Genomic DNA, 20,955 nt, shown 5'->3' with positions numbered 1-20,955 from the left:
ATTTTATTTATTGAGTCAGATTTACAAAAACCAGAAATCATCATTATTCCAAATTTTGGCAAACTGGGTAACTTGTACTCAATTTCGTTAATTCCTGGTTTGCATAAACAGAGTAGATTCTAATCAGTTTTTGACGTATGACGCCCTTACTCAGAAGTGAGTAACCGTAAAAGTACTCAAATTAGGGTACCTCCACTTTTTTAAAAAATGGGTCATATCTAACTCACTTTAGAGTAACAAATAATGAGCGTGTAGGTTTTTAGCGTTACGTAATTTGTGTACGACGCCTTACGCACTCTCTACTCCCCTGCACTGCACGCGCCTGACCCTCTCGCGAGTCGTGTCATCGATGTCACGTCTGCACGACTATGAATATATGATAGGTAGGTACGTACCTACATACGTTTGCAAAGAGAGCAGGTGGAATTATCGTCCGGTTAGTGCGGGTATAAACCCGGTGAAGGTTACCGGTTTCCCCATCGGACGTGCATCCTCAAAGGGCTAGCCCGGGATGTGTTCGAATGCCGATTAGAAGCTTTTTGTGATTGACGGTTTCGTCATGCCGGGTGCGTGAGGTGATTCCTTTGTGGCGTTTCGCAATGTGCGCACTTAAATGCAGTTTATTATTTTGCAAATTACAACACAGTGTGGTGTAACTGAGTAGTGGTACTGAAAAGATACAACGTTTAGAACCGTCACCTTGAGTGATAGAATAGCAGTGAAATCCTACGTGACGTAACTGAAACTTGTCAACTTGGCATCGCGGGAGGCTTTCTTCCAGTGCATCGATTTCGATAATTACCCCGATTGAAAGTGACATGACGCAAGTGTCGGCGTGTGATTTTCCTAAACACCCAGCAGGGTGTCCCAGCCAATTACGTCCAGCCCGAGCAAACGGTGTCGCAACACTTTGTGGGTTTGCTTTTTGCTCCGCCTTTGTGCCCGATTGCAGTGCTCTGGTCTCTGGGCAGGTCTCTGGGTTAACAGTGTGGTACCCTCTCGCACGCGTCGTCGATTCATTCATAATCAGTATCCAATCGCATCTCGAAATGATCTAACCTCAAAACCATCGATTTTCCCGCCTCATGGCCGGCTGGGGCTGGGAGACGCACAAACAGTTCAGTTCCGAATTCGTCGGAGGCGTCGGGTGATTCGGAATTGCATAATTGAAATACTTGTCATTACGATTTGAGCCTACCAGCATGTTGGTCACGTTTGAGTTCTCCGAACGGGATTGGAAATGACATCAAAGGAGTCCAAGTTGCCGTGACCATTGCAGCGCAACGGTGGCCTACTGAGAGCACACAAACACACACACACACATAGCCGTAGGCGAACGCACAACGTTTACACCTTTCTAGTCAGTAGTTTCCACGAGGGGTTATTTTTGCTCAAATTAGTTGCGCTTGGTTACTCGGTTACGGACCATCCCAATTTGAACTGAGTTACGTTCAATTGCGATTGACTGCCTGTAGAGTGCGTGACAGCCAGGCTGCTGACACTCACTGCGCTGCAGTTGGAGACATGAATGACAGTAGCGTTCGGATCGGATGCCTCCGCATCGTGTCGGTTGGATTGTGATGATGTTTGCGCTCTCCGAAATACTCGAGTGATTCCTTTTTGTCTTTGCAGTCACACTGGTTGTGCTTGTGCAGGTCGAGCGTCAAAAACGTCGACTATTGTTACCTTACAGGTATAATTCCGGTGCACTTTAGATGGAAAAATGGTGAGATATAATTGTTGCCATAACAAGTTTATCGAACCAAGTTGTTTTACTACTGTTTATGTCAGTTTGGCTTTTTTTTCTAGATGCCTCATTTTGATGATGATTTCGTTTGAATTCACGCTTTCTACAAGAATCATTGGTAGTAGATATTAACTGTGAAAAGGGTCTCATAGATTAGGCAGGTTCGGAACAATCATAGCTTTCGAATTGCAAAGAAAAGTACACTATAACACTCCATTTTCGCCATTCTGAAGTGCAAATGCTGTGCTCCAAGTTTGGCTCGGTTCGGCATAAATTGCTAATGGGAAAATCGCAACCAAAATGCACTAACCAACAATGAATAGAGGCTAACTTTTCAGTCAGATTGGTACGGTACGAGGTATTGTGAATCATTCGGCAAAAGTCGAACACCGGCCGGCCGCGTGACATAATCGTATGAGAGGCGCGAAACACACTCTGGATGAATCGGTGGTGTCCAATCGGCAAATGCAGTTACAAAACGCGTGCGTTATCGTCGAAAATTGTGGCAAAAAATAACAACAACAAAAAACAATCCATCAACAGAACAAAGCGGTGAAATTTTCGTCTGCACTCGCGTCAGAGCGCAATTTAATCGATGGAAAAGCAATTTCAGCACATCAAGCATTCGCATCCCCTACAGTGAGTCTGATTCGAAATTATTTAATTCAATTAGAGAATTTTAAATTGAGTTTCGACACGGCATACAGATATGTTATTTTCCAATCATCCTCTCAAGTTTGTTACGTTGCAGATTGATATATGGGGCGCTTTAAGAGTGGCCCAAAATAAATGAAACTGGATAATTTAAAATTTAAATATTTCATCAACAGATCAGCTTTCCACAATTTATTTCTTCATTCAACAACAATGTGACTGAAATATTAATCAACTGTAGACAATTGAACCACATGCAAAGCCGTATCCAACCGTCGCGTCAACCAGACTGTGTCCAAATCGCTAATCATATTTTACCGCAACTTCCTGCCAAATTTAAATGGAGACTTTAATCAACGCCATGCTGACTTCATTTAGGACTCGGATAATGACTATATTTGGCTCCTTGTCGCTAGGGGACAATTAAATACACTAAGATCGCTTTTTACGCGGCTTTTTTTACTCGGATTCCGGAATTTACGCGTTTTTTTACGCGGACTCCGGAATTTACGCGGTTTTTTTCACGCGGATTCCGGAATATACGCGGTTTTTTTAAGTAGAATACTTCTCTCAGGAAGTTTGGCTACATAGGGATGTATAATGAAAATCTAAAACCAAAAAAAGTGGAAAATATTCCAATTTCAAATACTAATAAATCGGTTAGTATTCGATGGATTTCCTTCGTTCTTGCAGCAATAGATTGGAAAATCTTCTAAGATTCTTCCCAAATGAAGATAATTGTAATTTTATACTTCAAACTATTGTACTATTGAAAATAGTCAAGCCTTGTCAAAACGAAAAATTCGACCTCTGATTGGTCCTTATATGATTGCTTCCCAAGCACGGTCGACAGAATCATATACCTTGCAATTGAAAACATGCTATTTGGCCTATATAAAAGCCTGTTTCAGCCGAATCCGCTCATAATAGTTCTAGACAGCGACAACAGCAGTCATCCCTTAGCAGCAGCAGTAGCATTGCAGTGGATACCAGCGATAGCGTATAGCGGCCACAACTGTGGCGTAGCAATGAATAGCGCACTAGTTGCAGCGAATCTCAGCATCGATAGCAGCTGGGCCAGCTGATGCAGGGACAGCGGATACCAATGGCAGCGTATAGCGGCCACAGCTGTGGCTTGGCTACGAATAGCGTAGCAGTTGCAGCGGGTATATCTGACCATGAAGCATTTATGCAAAAATTGAATGAAAATTGTAATTGCAGCAATCGGCCTTTTTCAAGGCTACTAAATGTATTTGGAAGAGCATAATTAATGGTTATTAATAAACTGCAACTGAGGTTTGATGCTGTTGCAATTGCACAGCAGTCTGATGTTTATTACGATTGGTTGATACTGTGCATAACAAGCGGCACGAAACAAATCCGATTGCAAAATGACTGACATGCAAGCAGACGGGTTGTCTTGTAAAAATATTCTACTTCAACTTTGCGGTCGTGGCTTTGCACACAACCCTCCTGTGATTTTTTTGCACGGATTTCGGTTTCTCTTCACTTGGAATGCAAAATTAACGATGGTTTTTTTACGCGGATTCCGGAGTTTACGCGGTTTTTTTACGCGGATTCCGGAATTTACGCGGTTTTTTTATGCGGCACGTATCCCCCGCGTAAAAAGCGACTTTAGTGTATTGCAGTTTATTTTATGCTCGAGACTGCTTACGAATATTTAGGGTAATGGCTAAAAGATTACATCCATTGTGTAAAAATGAAACATTTCACACGGCATTTGAATATTCTTTATTTATACATGAACACCAGGGACCACCGACTAGAATAGGAAGGAAGTCTGCGACTACAAAAAGGCGCATTATGAAAACATTCGACACAGAATTAATGTTTAGCGGCAACCCATTCTTAGACACAAAGGAAATGTAGAATATATCAGCTTATCACGCAAATTTCTCGCGTGTTTCAGAATTTACGTGATAATTTGCGTCCGAGGTTTCGTACTTAACACGGATTCTACACCCGGATTCGGAGTTCTATATTAAATCTGTACTGAAAAATTATGGGCGAGTCGGAACAAACAAGGTTTCGAAAATGTCGCTGCCACTTCCGGATCACGATTGCCGCCGCTTCTAGGTTTCCTGGTAGTCGACAAACGCTTCCCAAACACTTTTAAAGTGTTTGCCACGGTCGATTTGGCCACAACCAGTTCTTTTGTCAACTTGGCGGGCGTGCAAGACCAAGAACGTCAGGTTCTCTTGCTGCGCGAGCATCATTTTGTCACGCTGCTTTTTTTGCTTAAACGTCATTTTTTAAAGTAGAGAGCAAACGATGAAAACTCATCATAGACTATAACTGCCCATAATCGCATATCAGTCCCAGCTTCATTTCCATCATGTTGACAAAACAGCGCGTTAAGGTATTTTTCTTCCTTTAGTTATTTCAGCTGTTGAGCGTGGTTCATTCCCATATATTCGACATAATATGATGAGACAGACATTTACCATAACTTTTCTAGAAGAACGACAGAAATGCAGGTGGGACTGGTATGCGATTTGGGGAGATAGTAACCACTATATATTACAGTCCCTATATTTACAGTCTGGCGAAGTGGATTCGGGAACCAATTTAAACTGTTATTTCGGGAACCAGTCGTATAGAATCTCCGTTGACTGGTTCCCGTTATAACAACTTAAATTGGTTCCCGAATCTACTCCGCCAGACTAGTAAAATGTACAGTAACTTTACTGTATATACACTCAAATTCCAAATGCAGCATTTCTGGGATTATAAATGCGATTTACCAGAAATAGAGTAAATTAACCAGGGGCCTAAAGACAAGTGATTTTACCGTAACACAATATGGCGTCGTTTGATTACATTATTAAGGGAGATTGACCCTCTATTGTGATGTTGGAAATTCTAGAATATTATTAAATTAAATTAACTTTAAATTGAGATTTGGATACGGTAACAAAAAAAATATTACCGGTATTCGAACCGGTGATGTCTTCGTCGTCGGGCACATCCAACTCGGTGATGCCTGCAATCATCAAACTCGAAACTGCACTCGGCAATAACTAACGCTTGTCGTTCACTAAATAAAAATCTTGTTCGCAGAAGTAGCGAGAACAAATCCTTGCGCTTGTTTTGCTCCCAGCAGCAGGCAGATTTGACAGTCCGGATATGGAGAGAATTCGACACCAACGACAATTTGTTTTGTGATCAGTTGGAAATCTTAAATGTCAATCTATTAGTAAGGCTTACATGTGATACAAGATGTACTATTCACCTGTGTGTTGAAACTCCACCTTTACTCCATGCAAAATGCATGTTACTATCACAGGACGGAATAATGCACTTAATCTTTCACAACATCACACGATAAGTGTTACAATAGCGGTATATTCGATAAAAAGTCGCAACAAAATTAGCGAAAGAACCCGAAACATAAATATGTAAACAAACTCGGAAATATGAACATGTAACCACGGTTACCAGTCTCCCCTACTCGCGTGAAAAGAAACGTCAAGGAACCATTGGTTGGTTCAGCATAGCGGCGGTTCTTGATACGCTCGCTTTATATGTGATCTGACAGCCACTTCTAGCGCCTGAAATTAACATATAGTGAACCCCCTTATGTTATTAATAAATGGAGGACCACCAGATTAACTCCATTTCTTTTAACATCAATCGAAATTTATAAATGTTTGTGATTGGATGGATAAGATGTTTCCCGATGGAATTTTCCTGAAAATCTCCCGAGTTTTCGCATTATTTGTGGTCCATTATAGGTTAACTTACCCTGCACCAATTTGAAGTCGGCCAATTTTCGCGCGTTCCAGACTTTAATGACAAAAACAACACAGAAAAAGCACGAGCCAATACAAACACGACATAAAAATGTAATAGAAATGTATGAACTACAAACGCACTGCAATGAACAAACCAATACACGAACGAAACAACACGTACAACATTGAACAAAACAACAGAAAAACAACAAGCCACGAAACGGAAAGGTGCAAAAAACGTCTCAGAAGTAATGGAAAATAAATTCAAAACAGCTGGTACCGGGAAACACGAAAAGACAGAAATCAGTTCAAATAAAGTAATGAAAAATGTTTTCTCGAAAAAGAATATTCACAAAAAAAACCGCAAAAAACGAAACGAAAAAAGGAAGAAAGATAAAATATGCAAATTGAAGATTTTTTAGCAAGTAAAAATGAAAAGTTAAATTGAATTTTAATTCTGAAAGAATAAATAGAATTCCTTAAACAGTATCAATTGATTGATTGATTGATTTCTTTTAAAGGGACTTCAATCCCAAACGGTCATTCGTCCTTCAAACAGTATTAAATATACAAATAGGAATGAGCTGAAAATAGAAGCAAGCATTTAAAATGCACTTTCAGAAAACACTGAGATACTTCAAGATTTATTGACATTTTTAGAACTTTTTAAAACGGGTTCAAACACCACGAAAGATTACAGAAATGGTACAAACAAGACACGAGAAAACGGAAAAATGCACAGACAAAGGTGCAAAAATTGTTATGTAAAAGACTCTCAAGTCACGCGAAACTGTAAACAACAAAAAAGAACACACTCGAGACATAACGAAAAATCAGAAAAATTAACACGGATATCTTGAAAGGGTACTAAAAGTATTAGCAAAAACGAAAAGGCAAACAGTAGTACAAACAAAATATCAAAACGCTTTTGAAATACATAGAATATAATCAATTTAAAAGGTTGAAGAAAAAGTCAAAACACAAAAGAAATGGCTCCGTAAAAGAGCAAAACAGTAGCAAACAAATAATCAAAATGTATAATAGGTTCAAAAAAAAATATTGAATAATGTGCAAAAGACTGAAAAAAGTACAACTCAAATTATACTAAAAAGCACACGAAGAGAGTATACTTTTTCCATCAAATGGCAAAAAAAAAGGCAAAAAAAATATATAAATAAAAAAATTAAGAAAAATAAGTTAAAATGAAAATAAAAAACTAGAAAATATGGTTAAAAGTCCAAGAAACTTTATGATTTTTTTTATTTGAAAGAGGGCACTGAAGTCAGTACAAAAGTGTTGAACACAATCCTAAACAGAAACACAACAGCCGCCAAGAAACATAAGATATAGCGAGAAAATGATAAAACGTTTCGAGCAGCATAAATTTCTGAAAATCCGGAATCCATCATTCCTGTGTTCAACAGTGATGATGAAAGTAATATCCAGAACTACTGTGGAATCACAAGCCTCTCGACAGCATCAAAATTGTTCGAAATTACTGTCAATCCAATGTCCAATTCGATGGAGCAAAATGTTGTATTTCTAAAAACCAGCATGATTTTATACCTGGACGTTCAGTTATCACGTGTTTGTTGGAATTCACGCATACTTGATTTACACAACTGGAAGCGAAATGCCAAGTGAACGTGATCGACGTGATCGATTACTTCGTGTGAAATCGGGAGCGTGTATCTCAACTCCGTTTATTAACATTAATGGTGTACCTCAAGGAAGCAACTTGAGGCCGTTGCTTTTTACAATATTTTCAAATGATGTCGGTATTTTGTTTGGCCCAAAACTATAGTTCGTCGTGAAATGCTTAGAAGATTGTGATCGTTTACAACACTTGTTGGATATGTTTGTAGAATGGTGCCATCGTTATAAACTGATTGTCAGTATTCCTAAATGCTTGTAACGACGTTTCATCGAAATTCGCAGCCTCCTTTGTCAGTCATCGATCTGCTGTCTTTACTAAGGCTAACCGTCAGTTGAAAATTATAACCAAAACAGCTAAGGATTTCAATGTCCCATATTAAGGGGCATGCATAAATGACGTAGCATTTTCAGGTAGTTTTAACAGCCCCTACCTATCGTAGCATTTCGTTACAAAGTTGCAGACAATAATGTAGCTTTATGACACCGCCTCCCCCTGTACATTTTTTGACGTAGGACTACGTTTTTCCGTAAGGGTACATTTTGAGATTTTTTTGGCATCTTGTGAAACGATTATATATTTCAATCTTGTATAGCGATGTAAAAATCGACACATATGTTTATGGTTCATTCATTCAATACCTGTGTTCTACAAGATTTGTTATTAGCATCAACAGTGTGACATAATATGTTCAAATAGTTATTTAAAAAAAAAAAAACAACCAACAAGTCCAAATTTCATTCAAATTCAAGCTTTGCTTTTGTCAACACGCTTACTCTGACAATCTATGTGAGTGTTTACGTAAGTGTGAGCAGCCTTTCAAATCTCTTCGAGCTTCGTAGTCGCGAATTTATTGTTTATTTCAGTGAAATTTGAGTTCATTGTTATTAATTTCTTTGGTCTCTATTACTATTATCTATTACTATAAACAAGTCACAGGGGCAAACCATTAAACAATGTGGAGTAGATTTAAGATTGCCGTGTTTTTTCTGTGGTCAAATATTTTTCGTTTGCTCGAAGGTTGGCTCACCTGCAAGATTATTTATTTTAGCTCTTCTGATGGAGAAACGAAAATTATGGTATAAAAATGAGTTTTTAACTAAAATAGAAAGAAATATTTGAAATGATAGGTTGGTAAAAAATATATAAAGATATAGAAAATTATTGAAAAAGCAGAAATTTTTACACCAGCAAGGCCGGGTAAATTCACCTAGTATGTACATAAAAATCCTAGGCGTTACGTCTGTGCTTGCTTTATTGCTTACCATTCCACACACACACAAGTCGGCGGTTTGTTTAAGCGGTTTAAGCACACCTCGTAACGATTTTGAAGACATGATAAAGGACTTTTCCGGAAATACAGACAACAGTGCTTCAGGTGAATTAACTCCGAATTAGCCATCCACCGTGATGGTTCTGAATTAGTGAAGTGGCACTAAGATCCACCGTGAGATGGCTAGTTCGGAGTTAATTCACCGATAACGGACTACGTCCTTATGGTTGATTAGGGAGGGAAAGAAGAAAGTGTTTCAATCGTTGTTGCCAGAGACTGAGTTTACTCTGCATCTCTAGCGACCGTGAGTGACTGATTTTCAGGGCATCTTCAGCGGTGGTCCAAATCGTTGTTTTGTTCTTTTTTAAGAACAAACTCAAATGCACTGCTACACATTTGTTGTAAGTTTTGTTTCATACCAGATCTAAACTAAAAAATTTTGAAACTGACGTATAAAATTGTTCCAAAAATCGACCACTGCTGGAGATGCTTTAATAGATTGTTTATACTCGAAAAGTAAAGTTTTTACTGCAAATACAATCAAACAATCAAAAAAATACGTTCATTTTAGTTTTTAAATTTCTATTGAAGGCCATCTCGCTTACTTGACATTTTAAGTTATATTTAACATGTATTTCAACAGATAAAACAGCTATCTCTCAATCTCGCTTCTATCGTGTCCCAACTTTAGGGCGATAAAATGATTAGAAATCTAGATTTTTAAACAGCAAACATTACAATTTGCTCTGTTTGGCTTTCATGACGCATTGCCAAAGCTCACATTCATGTATTCAATTCCGAGCTCCGCTTGTTCCGTTGCCCGGGGAAGATCACACCGCGCGCGAGGTGCGTTCCGCGATTACTTATCTCTGCGGTTCCTGGCCATTGTAAACAGATTTTCCGTGGGAGCGAACTGTCGCAAGCCCCTCGGTAGCAGTAGAATAAACTAGATTTGACACTTTGTCTGTGCGCTGACTGACTGACTAACTGGCAGTAGGCTAAGAAAGGTAGCAGGCGGTGCATTGTTGACTTTGCGGCGATTTCGTTATAACCTTACCGAGCAATGGTCAAATTTGTTCCAAACGGCCTATGGACTGGCCGGGTTTTTTTTCCCACACGCGCAATCCGACGCGCAAGTACGGAGGCCCCCGGTGGGAACGGAATGCCAAGTTTAACACTCCGGGCATGCCGTGCTAAAATGTCATTGTTGGACTAAATTGCCTTAATACGGCGCAGTATCGGTAGGTATAATAGTAATGTATTTAGTAGCCGACGACGGTAGGCTCCGCGGGGACCATTTTTCGGGCCGAAGAAGACACCCAATTCAATGCTAATCGTGACCGTTTAGCGATGCACATCGTGCAGGGCACCGTATTTTGACCCTGAATTATTCGATGTTGCCACATGCGACGCACGTTTCGCGTTGACCTATGGTGACGGTTGTGTTGTGTTATAGATGGTTTTTTTTTCTGTTGGTCTGACTGTTAGAGAAATGTAAGGTCTGAGACTTTTATGTACGTAATGTATGTAAAATATATGAAATATGGAAGTTTTCTTCAGTATCCTTATTTAAACTACAATGTTCATTAGGTAATGTAGAAGTTCTGTGTGTGGAGTTCTGGTTTAATATCACTCTCATGGGAGTGCAATAGCTATAATCTGTGGTATTTCTGAATTTTTTGAAAAAAATAAATGGCAATTACGTGAAAGTTGTGGCTTCCCATGAATAGTTTATCAGCAAACATAGGCTAATAATGTTGTTTTTATGTTGAAAAAACATTGTTCAATTGCGCTTCAAATGTATTACATGCAGACTAACATAGGATCAATGTCTGGGAGCCCGCCATCGGCAGATTGACAGCACCGGTTAACGTATGTTATAGGGTACTGTGAACAGGTGTAACATGATGAAACCTCCAGAGGTGAACTGAAGCGAACAACCAACTTAACACACATTTTACCAATATCGCAAATAAACAAACAAACAACCGCTTAAGGGCGGCCACAGACTGACTGAGCCCCGCAACAATAATTGAACCGGTGTACTTTACTAATAGATATACACACACGCAAAACTTGTACGCATCGCAGCACGCTCGCGCACTTGCGTGAGCCTTTAGACAAACATTTACAAAAAAGTGGGTCTCTGCATTGGCGTTAATTCTATACTTCTGAAGAAAGCAAATAAAATCGTTCCAATTTTTGTCGTGATTTATGCACCAATTTTCGGTTTAGCCAACGAAATCGACGCAGCTAATTAAACGCCGTCCGATGGTTGGCGATTAACGTACGTGCTTAGCTAGTGCTCAAATAGTGCAATTTTTTCCCCCGTCTGTGTTTAAGTGTGTTTGAATTCCTTACCTGCTTGGGCACTGTTCGAATTGCTGAAATTAATCAATTACTTGGTTGATTTATTGATAAACGATGGCAGCGATGGCGGCAATGCGAGCGAGCGCTTCGCTTAGCAGCGTGAAATGTTTGCTCGGTTTGTGGCAATTTTTTTAAAAGCTTGCTTACATGACTTCGAAAAAAAACATCGAAGCTATGAATTATGTGATTATGTGTCAAACATAATTCATTGTATAAATTCCTTTTATTAATAGCACAGAAAACATGTGTTTGCTAAATATAGCGTAATAACGGTTGCGTTAAAAAAATGGACTTTTTCGGATGGTGATAAAAAAATAACTAAGACAGATAATTGAGTTTGAAAAATTTCCCATGTAAGTTAATCATGTTAGCTTCCTCGCGAAAAAAAATTAACGTCCTTGCGTGCGGCCTTCCGGCAGTTAACCGGAACATTCGCCATGGCGGACGAAAACATGCGTGAAGGCGTGTTTTTTAATTCTTTCGTCGTTATATTTGCCAATTCCTCCTCAGTTTTCGCGACAAAATTGTTGGAGTAGATCTTACGCTTCAGGCTTGGCCAGAAATCCTCGATGGGACGCAACTTGGGGACGTTGGGCGGGTCCGCCAACTTGGGTACCACATTGATATTCAGCAGTTTCATCTCCTCCAACGATCGCTTCGAGTAGTGGGCCGATGCCAGAGCCGGCACCGCGTCTTCGGCCTTTTGGTATTCGTTGATGAACGACGCAACTTGCGGCAGGCAGCTCGTACTATAAATTTTCCCGTTCACGGCCAGTCCGGAGCGAAAGAAGAGCAACTTTGACATCCCCCCCTTTCCCGCTGGTTGTCAGCCACAGCAGCACCTTCTTAGGGAACTTGGTGTATGGAATAAACTTCACCTCGGTGCTCACTTTCTTCGTGGGGGAGGTAAAATACGAAGTGCCCTACTTTTCTTCTATGCAGGGTGAGACAGGTCTCGTCATCCATCACCACCGCTAAGTCGTGATTTGCCAAGAAAATCGACTTGACCATCTTATTCAGACACTGCCGCTGCTTCATTGCCTGCAGCTCCGAGACTTGTGAACATGTATGTTCATGTTCGCTAGGTACTTTTTCACTGTTTGGCCGGTTGCATCGACCTCCTGGACAAGCGTACGCAGCGATGTAGCCACTTTTCCCTCGGTCTTCCTCTTCAGCATCCTTCGGAGCTTTTTTGTCGCTCAGGGTTGTCGGCCGTCCAAAACCGGGCTTTTTTCAATCCTCTGATTGTTGCCTAATAGTGTCAAGCTGTTGTAGATGCCGGAACGGGCGTATCCGGTGTCCAAGAACTGCCGCACGATGTCTTTTTTCGACGCGACGGGGTACCGTTCTTTGAACGCGCACACTTCTGAACGGAGTAGCATCACTGTTCTCGGCATCACGGTTAGAGCTGTCAATTTTTTTTCTGCTGACTCATGGGTTAATATGATTGATGCTGCATGCGTAGTTTCGTCAGTACGTGTAAAGGTAAACCCATGAACTGTCAGCAACAGAATATCAGTCGAAGTTAAAAACTGTGAATATCAATTTCAGCACGAACGAGCTGAAAATGAAGTTACTCCCAACTTCAATCAGTTGACAGTGGTAACACTGATTACTGCGATTTCACCAGCGCTCTGTTGTTCTAGCCATGCTTATGTGTTCCACTTCCACTTAGTGGACCACCTGAACACCTTTTACCAAATGACACATGATAAATATACTTAAGTTGACTTAAGTAAATAATTATTTTGATAGGTTCTTTGACAATGTCAATAATGTTCTTCACCAGCAATGTTGCAACTGACGTTTACTATAATATTCTCAATTGAAGCTGTAAAAAATGTCTTTTAATAACAGCTACCTGATTTGCCATGGTTCGGTAACGAATCGTTAAGAATCGGTTTTACCAAAAACTGAACTGACATCACACTTTCCGAGCGAAAATTACCAGATTTTTGATGAACGGGTAGAATAATAGTGTCTTTAAAAGATAAGCAATGAATTTCACTAGAAAAACACTTAAAAATTGAAAAAAAAATAAGTGGTCCAATTTATGGTAAAAAGAGTACTCTTTTCCTTATTTCGACATCAGAGCGATCAGCACGCTGTGTCGCTGAGTACCTAAACTTTTATTTACATCGAAGTAACACAGCGAATCATAGTTACCATCAATGCCTTAGAATATCAAAGTTTATTCATGAGTAGATGAATTGAATTAATCTCAGTGTCAGCACATTTATTCTCTGATGCAACTCAGTAACCTATGTTCATTGCGACGATGCATGAATATCGTTTCTCATGTTCAGTGGCAGAACTGTGGAATGAATATCAAAGGCCTCGTAATGATACTCAAAGAAGCTTCGGTGATTATCAATCCAAGTAGTGCAAATCTGTTCAGACGCTGTACACTGCCCAGTACAGTATAAATGGTCGAATTAAGGTAATTTTGAATTTCACTATTTTGATATAATTTTCTTTTTTGACGATTAAAATATCAACACGAGTGTTGAAGTTTATCTTGTCGGTGTTCATCGGTTGTTTGGTATCATGAATATCAACGGTCGCATGGGTAGTATGATTATCAATCGCTGCTTTTGAATATCATGACAGCGAATATTCTCAGCACTGGTTACCATAGATGTGTTACGATCGTGTTATTGTAACAAGTTGCAGCTAAAATGCGAAAAACGCCAAAAAATTGTGAAAAAAAATATACTGAAGCAGCTGTTACTGAGTGTCTCCAAGCAATAAAAAGTGGTGTTTCGATTAGAGAAGCTTCCACGATCCACCGTAATTTTCCGTGCAAGCAGGAAGTGGTCAGGAGAACCACCAAAAAGGAAAACCAGCTGCTTTGTAAAGGATTCCCCATTTCGAAAAGGCGGCAGCGGCAGTCTACAGTTGCAAGATTCATCTCAAAAAATCCTCGTCTTTCAAGGCTCGTACGAAATATTCAGAATTACTTTGGAGGATTGACTACGAAGCGAGTAAAAACAGCCACATGGATGGTCCTTGGAATAATTGGAAGCAATCTGCGGCATGGTGCAATTGTTCACAACTACCTGTTATACAGTGAATTAGAAAATTATTCAAGTAGACCTGGCCCAAATTAGGAAACTTTTGTGGTCCAAATTAGGAAACGGTGGCCCATTAAAGGAAACTGCAGCGATGATTTATTTCTTTTATTATAAGGAACTATAGGAACATGTTACTTCATGTTTTTACATAATGAAATACTTAATTCAGTTGAGATATTTACACTTATTCTTGCAAAATATGCAGCTACACTACTAAGTGCTCCACTAGAAGCAGTTATACCCTAGATGCTTATCTATTTCATCGACTTTATGCAATAGATCGGCTCAGATCAAATAATTTCAACATTTTCTTGTCCAATATTATTTTTTTCACTGACATAATTTTTATTGAGAGTTGAAACGGGTGACACTCAATATTGAGTTTCAAATTAAGAGAATGAGTTTCAAATTGAGAGAATGAAATTGCTGTTGTGTGATTTTCATTTTGTGGTTTCGAAATTTCGCAGCTCTGCAAAGGACTAATACTTAAGATGAAACGAAAAACCTAAATTAATTCACCTAGTGGTCAGACCCTGCCTTTCTCATTCAAACTTATTATTTGTAAAAATAGATTTACAGGAACGCTACAATCCAATAAATTTGTATTCACTTTTTGGGTTCTAAAATAATGATGTTGTAATAGTTGTAATCTTAATTTCGAACAATTCAATCACGAGCGCTACCGGAAACATTCAAATGGTACGATACCACATTTAAATTATGCGACCACATATATCAATCAAAGCAGGTATAGTTTTAAATAGCCTTTGAATTTCTTTTCTTTCCATAACTTTTGAGCCACATATCAAATTGTTATGAAGTTTGTTATTTGTAAGTTTGAGAGATGACTCGTTCGTATGACACTAGTTATGTTCAAATAAGTCGTATAATCTTTGAGATAATAGAATTTCTTGTTTTATTAACAATTTAATACATAACGGTTGCTTAGTTCGATTATAATCAAATGAAATGGGAACGTATAGGACAGCCAAACTTTGAAACCACGTGTTAAATCATAATTCATCAGTTAACCCTTAACTAGCCCGTTCATCTGATAATACTATTGATCAAATCGGTTGTGTACTTTCTGAGATAATGAAGTTTCGTGATTTTCACAATTCGGTACATTACAGACGAAGTTACAGTTTGATTACAGTAAAATTCAATAGGGTGTTATGTGTCAGCTAGATCTTTCATTTGACACTGATTTCGTGAAAATCGGTTCAGCCATCTCTGAGGAAAGTGAGTGAGTTTATGTATTCTTCGGAATATGTTTCTTTTCATAGCTAGATTTCACATTTTTAAACATAACAAGCAAAGTAATGATCCGATTGCAAAAAAATCAATAGGGTCTTATGGGGTAATTAGACCTTCCAAATGACACTGATTCTGTGGAAATCGGTTCAGCCATCTCTGAGAAACATCTCTGAGTGAGATTAAACACTCTCCAGAACACGTTTCTTTAAATAACTTCTGAACCACACGTTCAATCTTCATGAAACTCAAAATTTAAGGGTTTTTAAAGTAGCTCGTAGTAGTTAAAATCGGTTGAGTAGTTTCTGAGATATTGATGTTTCCTGTTTTTCACATTTTTGAACATAACCTATAAACTAAAGATCCGATTGCATTAAAATTCAATAGGGTCTTATGGGGCATATAGACCTCTCATTTGCAATTAATTTCATGAAGATCGGTCCAGCCATCTCTGAGAAAATCGAGTGAGATTGGGCGAGCGTTACACACACACATACAGAAAATGCTCAGCTCGTCAAACTAAGTCGATTGATATACGAGTTTCGACCCTTTGGAGCACTTACCTTTGGTTTTTCCAGTGATTGCTATACCTTTCTAGGAGAAAGGCAAAGATTAAAACAGAATGGATAGTACAACTTGGAGAAAAACAATTTAAGGGAATGTTGTATCGATGGCCAAGAGGCAGTATTTCGGTAGTTTAAACATTAATATACTTGGCAAAACTGTATTTAATTTGTGCTCTACAAATGGCGTCCAATTTATTACTCGGTAATTTTACAGTTATCTTTTTTTCAAGAGAGTATACTAAAAGGTAGCAACATTTTACTTCTCAAAAGGTGGTAACATTTTAATGGTCAATGTAAATACAACGTAAGGTATAACAGCTCTTCCCTCCTTGCGAAATCTTCTTCATAGGTCCAACTTCCTCGGTGGCCGAATAACTCTTCCAGATTTTCTCGGCGACTGATATGTCTCCTGGATAGACTGGTCTTCGGAGCATCTCGCAGATACCGAAACGGGTATAACAGAATCTTGCCTACCTTCAATCTTAATCGGGGCTGTTGATATCGCAGGTCTCTGCTGTGAATTGGTTGGTATAGGCACCGCAGGGGTGGGGTCAACAAATGTCTGATCGGGAGCACTAAGCGGTTCAGGATCTTCAAAGTACTCTGGTGACAGGTACAGATTTGTCAGTTACCAAGTTTGAACCAACTTTTCGCAGCTGATCTATGTGGCGCTTCCAAATCCTTCCATTATCCAGTAGTATCTCATAATGCAACTCACCCAATTTGTTCAGAATTTTTCCGAACTTCCACTTTGCTTTATCTAAATAATCTCTCGCAGCAACTCTCGCCCCCTCTTGAAGATCACGACACTTCCTCTGTTCCGTTTTGGCAGCATTCGCAGCTTCAGGAATCATGATATCCAATCGCGAACGGATTTGACGGTTGTAAAGCATCATCGACGGCGATCGAACCTCTCTGCTTGCCCATTCGTCGCAGGGTGATACGGTGCGCCCATTTTATGATAAACACCGTTCATTCGCAAAAATCTTTGAAACTGTTCCGATGTGAACTGCACACCGTGATCAGATACGAGCACAGAAGGAATTCCATATGTACAAAAATATTCACGACACACCTGGATCGTTGTGTTAGTTGTTATGTTATTCAGGATTCGCACTTCTGGCCACTTTGTGTAGGCATCAACGAACACGATAAAGTAAACATTCATAAACGGTCCAGCAAAGTCAACGTGTACTCGTTCAAACGGCTTCGCAGGTGTCTCCCAACAATGCGTTGGTACTTTGGACGGCTCAGCTCGAGTTGACTGACACAAACTACAATTTCGCACCACGTCCTCAATGTTTTTATCTATTCTTTCCCACCAAACGTAACCACGAGCAAGAGTCTTCAATCTAGTAATTCCAAAATGAGTTGAATGTAGTTCATTCAACACTTTGTCTCGCAAGCTCGGAGGAACGTATACTCTGATTCCCCGCATGACACAACCTTTCTGCAGAGTAAACTCCACTTGGTCAACACCAAAACGATCTTTAGGCTCCACGGATTTACCATTCTGCAACCCTTGCACTAGTGTCTTAACAGTAGTATCCATTGCAGTAGCTTTCGCAAGTTCAGCAACAGTTAACGGCAGTGTTTCTATGATATTTACCTCCACATAGTCTGTTTCCTCAACAGTTGCATCGGGCGTACTATTCTTCAAAGGCAATCTTGAAAATGCGTCAGCGTTTGCGTGCTGGTTTGTAGGACGAAATTGGATCTTGAAATTGAAAGATTGTAAAAATGTTGCATAGTGCTGCATTATAAGGGCGGACATCTTCGGGAGTCCTTTGGTATCAGAAAATATTTGCTTTAGCGGTTCATTGTCCGTGACAAGAGTGAACTTCTTGCCGTAGAGGTATTGGTAAAATTTGCGAACTCCGAAGATTATTGCATAGGCTTCTCGGTCAATTTGTTTATATGCTTGTTGCGTAGCGTTAAGTGTTTGGGAAGCGTATTGGATTGGTCGCTCTGAACCATCTGAAAATACATGACTAAGCACTGCACCGACTCCATATGGTGATGCATCCGTAGCAAGTACTAGTGGTAATGTAGAATCGTAGTGTGCTAAAATCTTCTCCGACTGCATTTCACACTTAATTTTGTTAAATGCCTCATCGCATTCCTTCGACCATACGAAAGGAACAGTATTTTTCAGGAGATTGTTAAGCGGATACAACGTTGTACTCAGGTTCGGGAAAAACCTTCCGTAGTAATTCACTAAACCTACGAAAGAACGAACTTGATCTTTGTTTTTCGGTATAGGCATGTTTTGAACAGCGTCGATTTTTCCCGGGACTTTGTGAATGCCAACTTTGTCAATCAAATATCCACAGTATTCGATCGCGTTTTCGAAAAACTGACATTTCTCCAAATTAATTCGCATATTGTATGAACTTAGCCGTTTTAGTACATCTTCTAGTCGTTGCAGATGAATTAAATCATTTGGTCCCGTGACACGAATATCATCCAAGAAAACTGTAACTCCCGGAATCCCGTTCAACACTTGCTCCATTAATCTCTGCCAAATAGCAGGCGCAGATGCAATACCATACATCAAACGTGTTGGTCGGTACAAACCTTTGTGCGTACTTAGTGTTAGTACTTCACGATCACCCTCCTCAACCTCTAATTGTAGATAGGCTTGAGTTAAATCGATTTTGGTGAACTTTTCTCCTCCTGCAACGTTAGCGAAAAGTTCTTCTATCGTCGGTACTGGATGGTCGTCAATTTCCAGGTTAGGATTCACCGTTACTTTATAATCACCGCATAATCTTACTCTATTGTTGGACTTCAAAATTGGGACAATCGGTGTAGCCCATCTACTGTGGTTCACTTTCTCCAACACCCCGTTCTGGACAAGTATGTCGAGTTCCTTCTCAACAGCATCTCTCAAAGAAAATGGAACTTGACGCGCTTCTATGTACACTGGCCTTGCATTTGGTTTCAAACTCAATTTTGCTTGCAAACCTTCAATTTTTCCAATAGATTTGTCATAAATGTTAGCATACTTTTCCACCAATAATCTAATATTAACTGGAGTAATTTTCGTTAGGGTATTAGCAGAAGTACTGTCCAATGTATGAACACAAACGAACGCTACATCGTTAAGATCAATTTTCATCCCTGTAATCCATTGTCGGCCTAACAACGGTTGTTTTCGTATATTTGATACATATAATGGCAACAAAAATAATTTTCCTCGATATTCGGCTTCAACTTTTAGCATACCTTTAACGTTGATACGACTATTACAATAGCTCACCAACTCAAGATCAGACGGCAACAGATTCGCTTCAGGAAAGATTTTTTTCTTATCTTCCGTACTGATAATCGTAACTGGAGCACCGGTATCCACTTCGAAACGAACAGTAACATTATTCACCTTCATGTCTAAGTGAAATTTAGAGACAGTTGTTCTACTGGTTTCCTCTAACTTGCAAATTTCTTCCAGTGTGACGATATCGTTCGAATTACAGCCTGCAACAGGATTATTTTCCTCTAGTAAATGTGTTTCTGACTTTGTACTTTTTTCTTTTTTTGCTTTCAGACACACCTTCTGCAAATGGCCTTTCAGTTTGCAGTAATTGCACATAGTTTGAATGTGCGGGCATTTATTCGCAAAATGTTAGGGGTTTCCGCAACGGAAGCACTCTCCTTTTTTCCTGATCCGGATTTATCTTTATTTACATTTTTATTTGTATGGGTTAACTTACTTTTCGCAGCATTAAACTTTTTTTGTTCTACCAGGTTGATTTCTGGTTTTCCTTGTCTCGATTGAATCTCTCGGCCCCCTTTTGACGAAAGTTCCATCGACACGGCAATTTCCCGCGCCCGCTCCAAAGTAAGGTTTTGTACTTCTAGCAATCTGGACTGTATAGTTCTGTCCTTCAATCCGAAAACAAGTTGGTTACGCAGAGCAGTATTCAGGTACTCTCCGAAATTGCAGGTGATAGCCAATTTCCGCAATGCTATCAAGTATTCGTCTATTGTTTCCTCCGGACGGTCCTCTCCTTGCTTACGACTCTTGAAGCGAAAATTTTCTAAAATCTCCAACGGTTCCGGATTAAAATGAGCCTCAAGAACACGTACTATTTCAGCATACGTTTTCCTCTGTGGTTTCTCAGGAGCAAGTTTGTCACACACAACGTCGTATGTTTCACCTCCCATGAAGTGCAGCAGCATGTAGAGTTTGGTTTCTTGATGGACGCCAAACAAAACGAAAGCACCTTCCAAACGTTCAACCCATCGTGACCACGTCATACGATGACGGTCAAACGGATCGATTGTAAACGACGATTGCATCGCAACCGGCGCAGTAGCAACAGCAGCATTCGCTGGATTTTCATCACCAGCGGCTTCTTCACGGTTCGCATTTAACATCCTCGGTCGACAACTGTTGATCGATGGCCAAGAGGCAGAATTTCGGTAGTTTAAACATTAATATACTTACTCGGTAATCTCTTATTACTCGGTAATTTTACAGTTATCTTTTTTCAAGAGAGTATACAAAAAAGTAGCAACATTTTACTTCTCAAAAGGTGGTAACATTTTAATGGTCAATGTAAATACAACGTAAGGTATAACAGGGAAATATAAAATTAAGAATAA

At 39.5% G+C, this 20,955-nt stretch overlaps 1 protein-coding gene across 1 annotated transcript; it reads right to left on the bottom strand.

The window, feature by feature from the left end:
* Nucleotides 1-1,502: 1,502 nt before the first annotated feature.
* Nucleotides 1,503-20,727, bottom strand: LOC129716640 (uncharacterized protein K02A2.6-like). The gene is made up of 4 exons (XM_055666477.1): nucleotides 20,061-20,727; nucleotides 19,576-19,824; nucleotides 17,423-19,470; nucleotides 1,503-1,646 (listed from the first exon to the last, which is right to left on the bottom strand). The coding sequence occupies exons 1-4, from the start codon at nucleotides 20,725-20,727 to the stop codon at nucleotides 1,503-1,505; spliced, it is 3,108 nt and encodes a 1,035-aa protein (XP_055522452.1).
* Nucleotides 20,728-20,955: the final 228 nt, after the last annotated feature.

This window comes from Wyeomyia smithii, chromosome 1 (assembly GCF_029784165.1).
Source record: "Wyeomyia smithii strain HCP4-BCI-WySm-NY-G18 chromosome 1, ASM2978416v1, whole genome shotgun sequence".
NCBI classification, from domain to species: domain Eukaryota; kingdom Metazoa; phylum Arthropoda; class Insecta; order Diptera; family Culicidae; genus Wyeomyia; species Wyeomyia smithii.
The sequence above is the reverse complement of the archived record's forward strand: the minus strand, read 5'-3'. Positions and strand labels throughout refer to the sequence as shown.

Coding starts and splice junctions, on each gene's coding strand:
- LOC129716640 (XM_055666477.1), bottom strand. CDS start 20,727: ATGTTAAATGCGAACCGTGAAGAAGCCGCTGGTGATGAAAATCCAGCG. Junction 19,471..19,575: donor TAGTCGTATCAACGTTAAAG/GTATGCTAAAAG, acceptor AATGGATTACAG/GGATGAAAATTGATCTTAAC. Junction 1,647..17,422: donor CAACTAACACAACGATCCAG/GTGTGTCGTGAA, acceptor GACCTGCACAAG/CACAACCAGTGTGACTGCAA.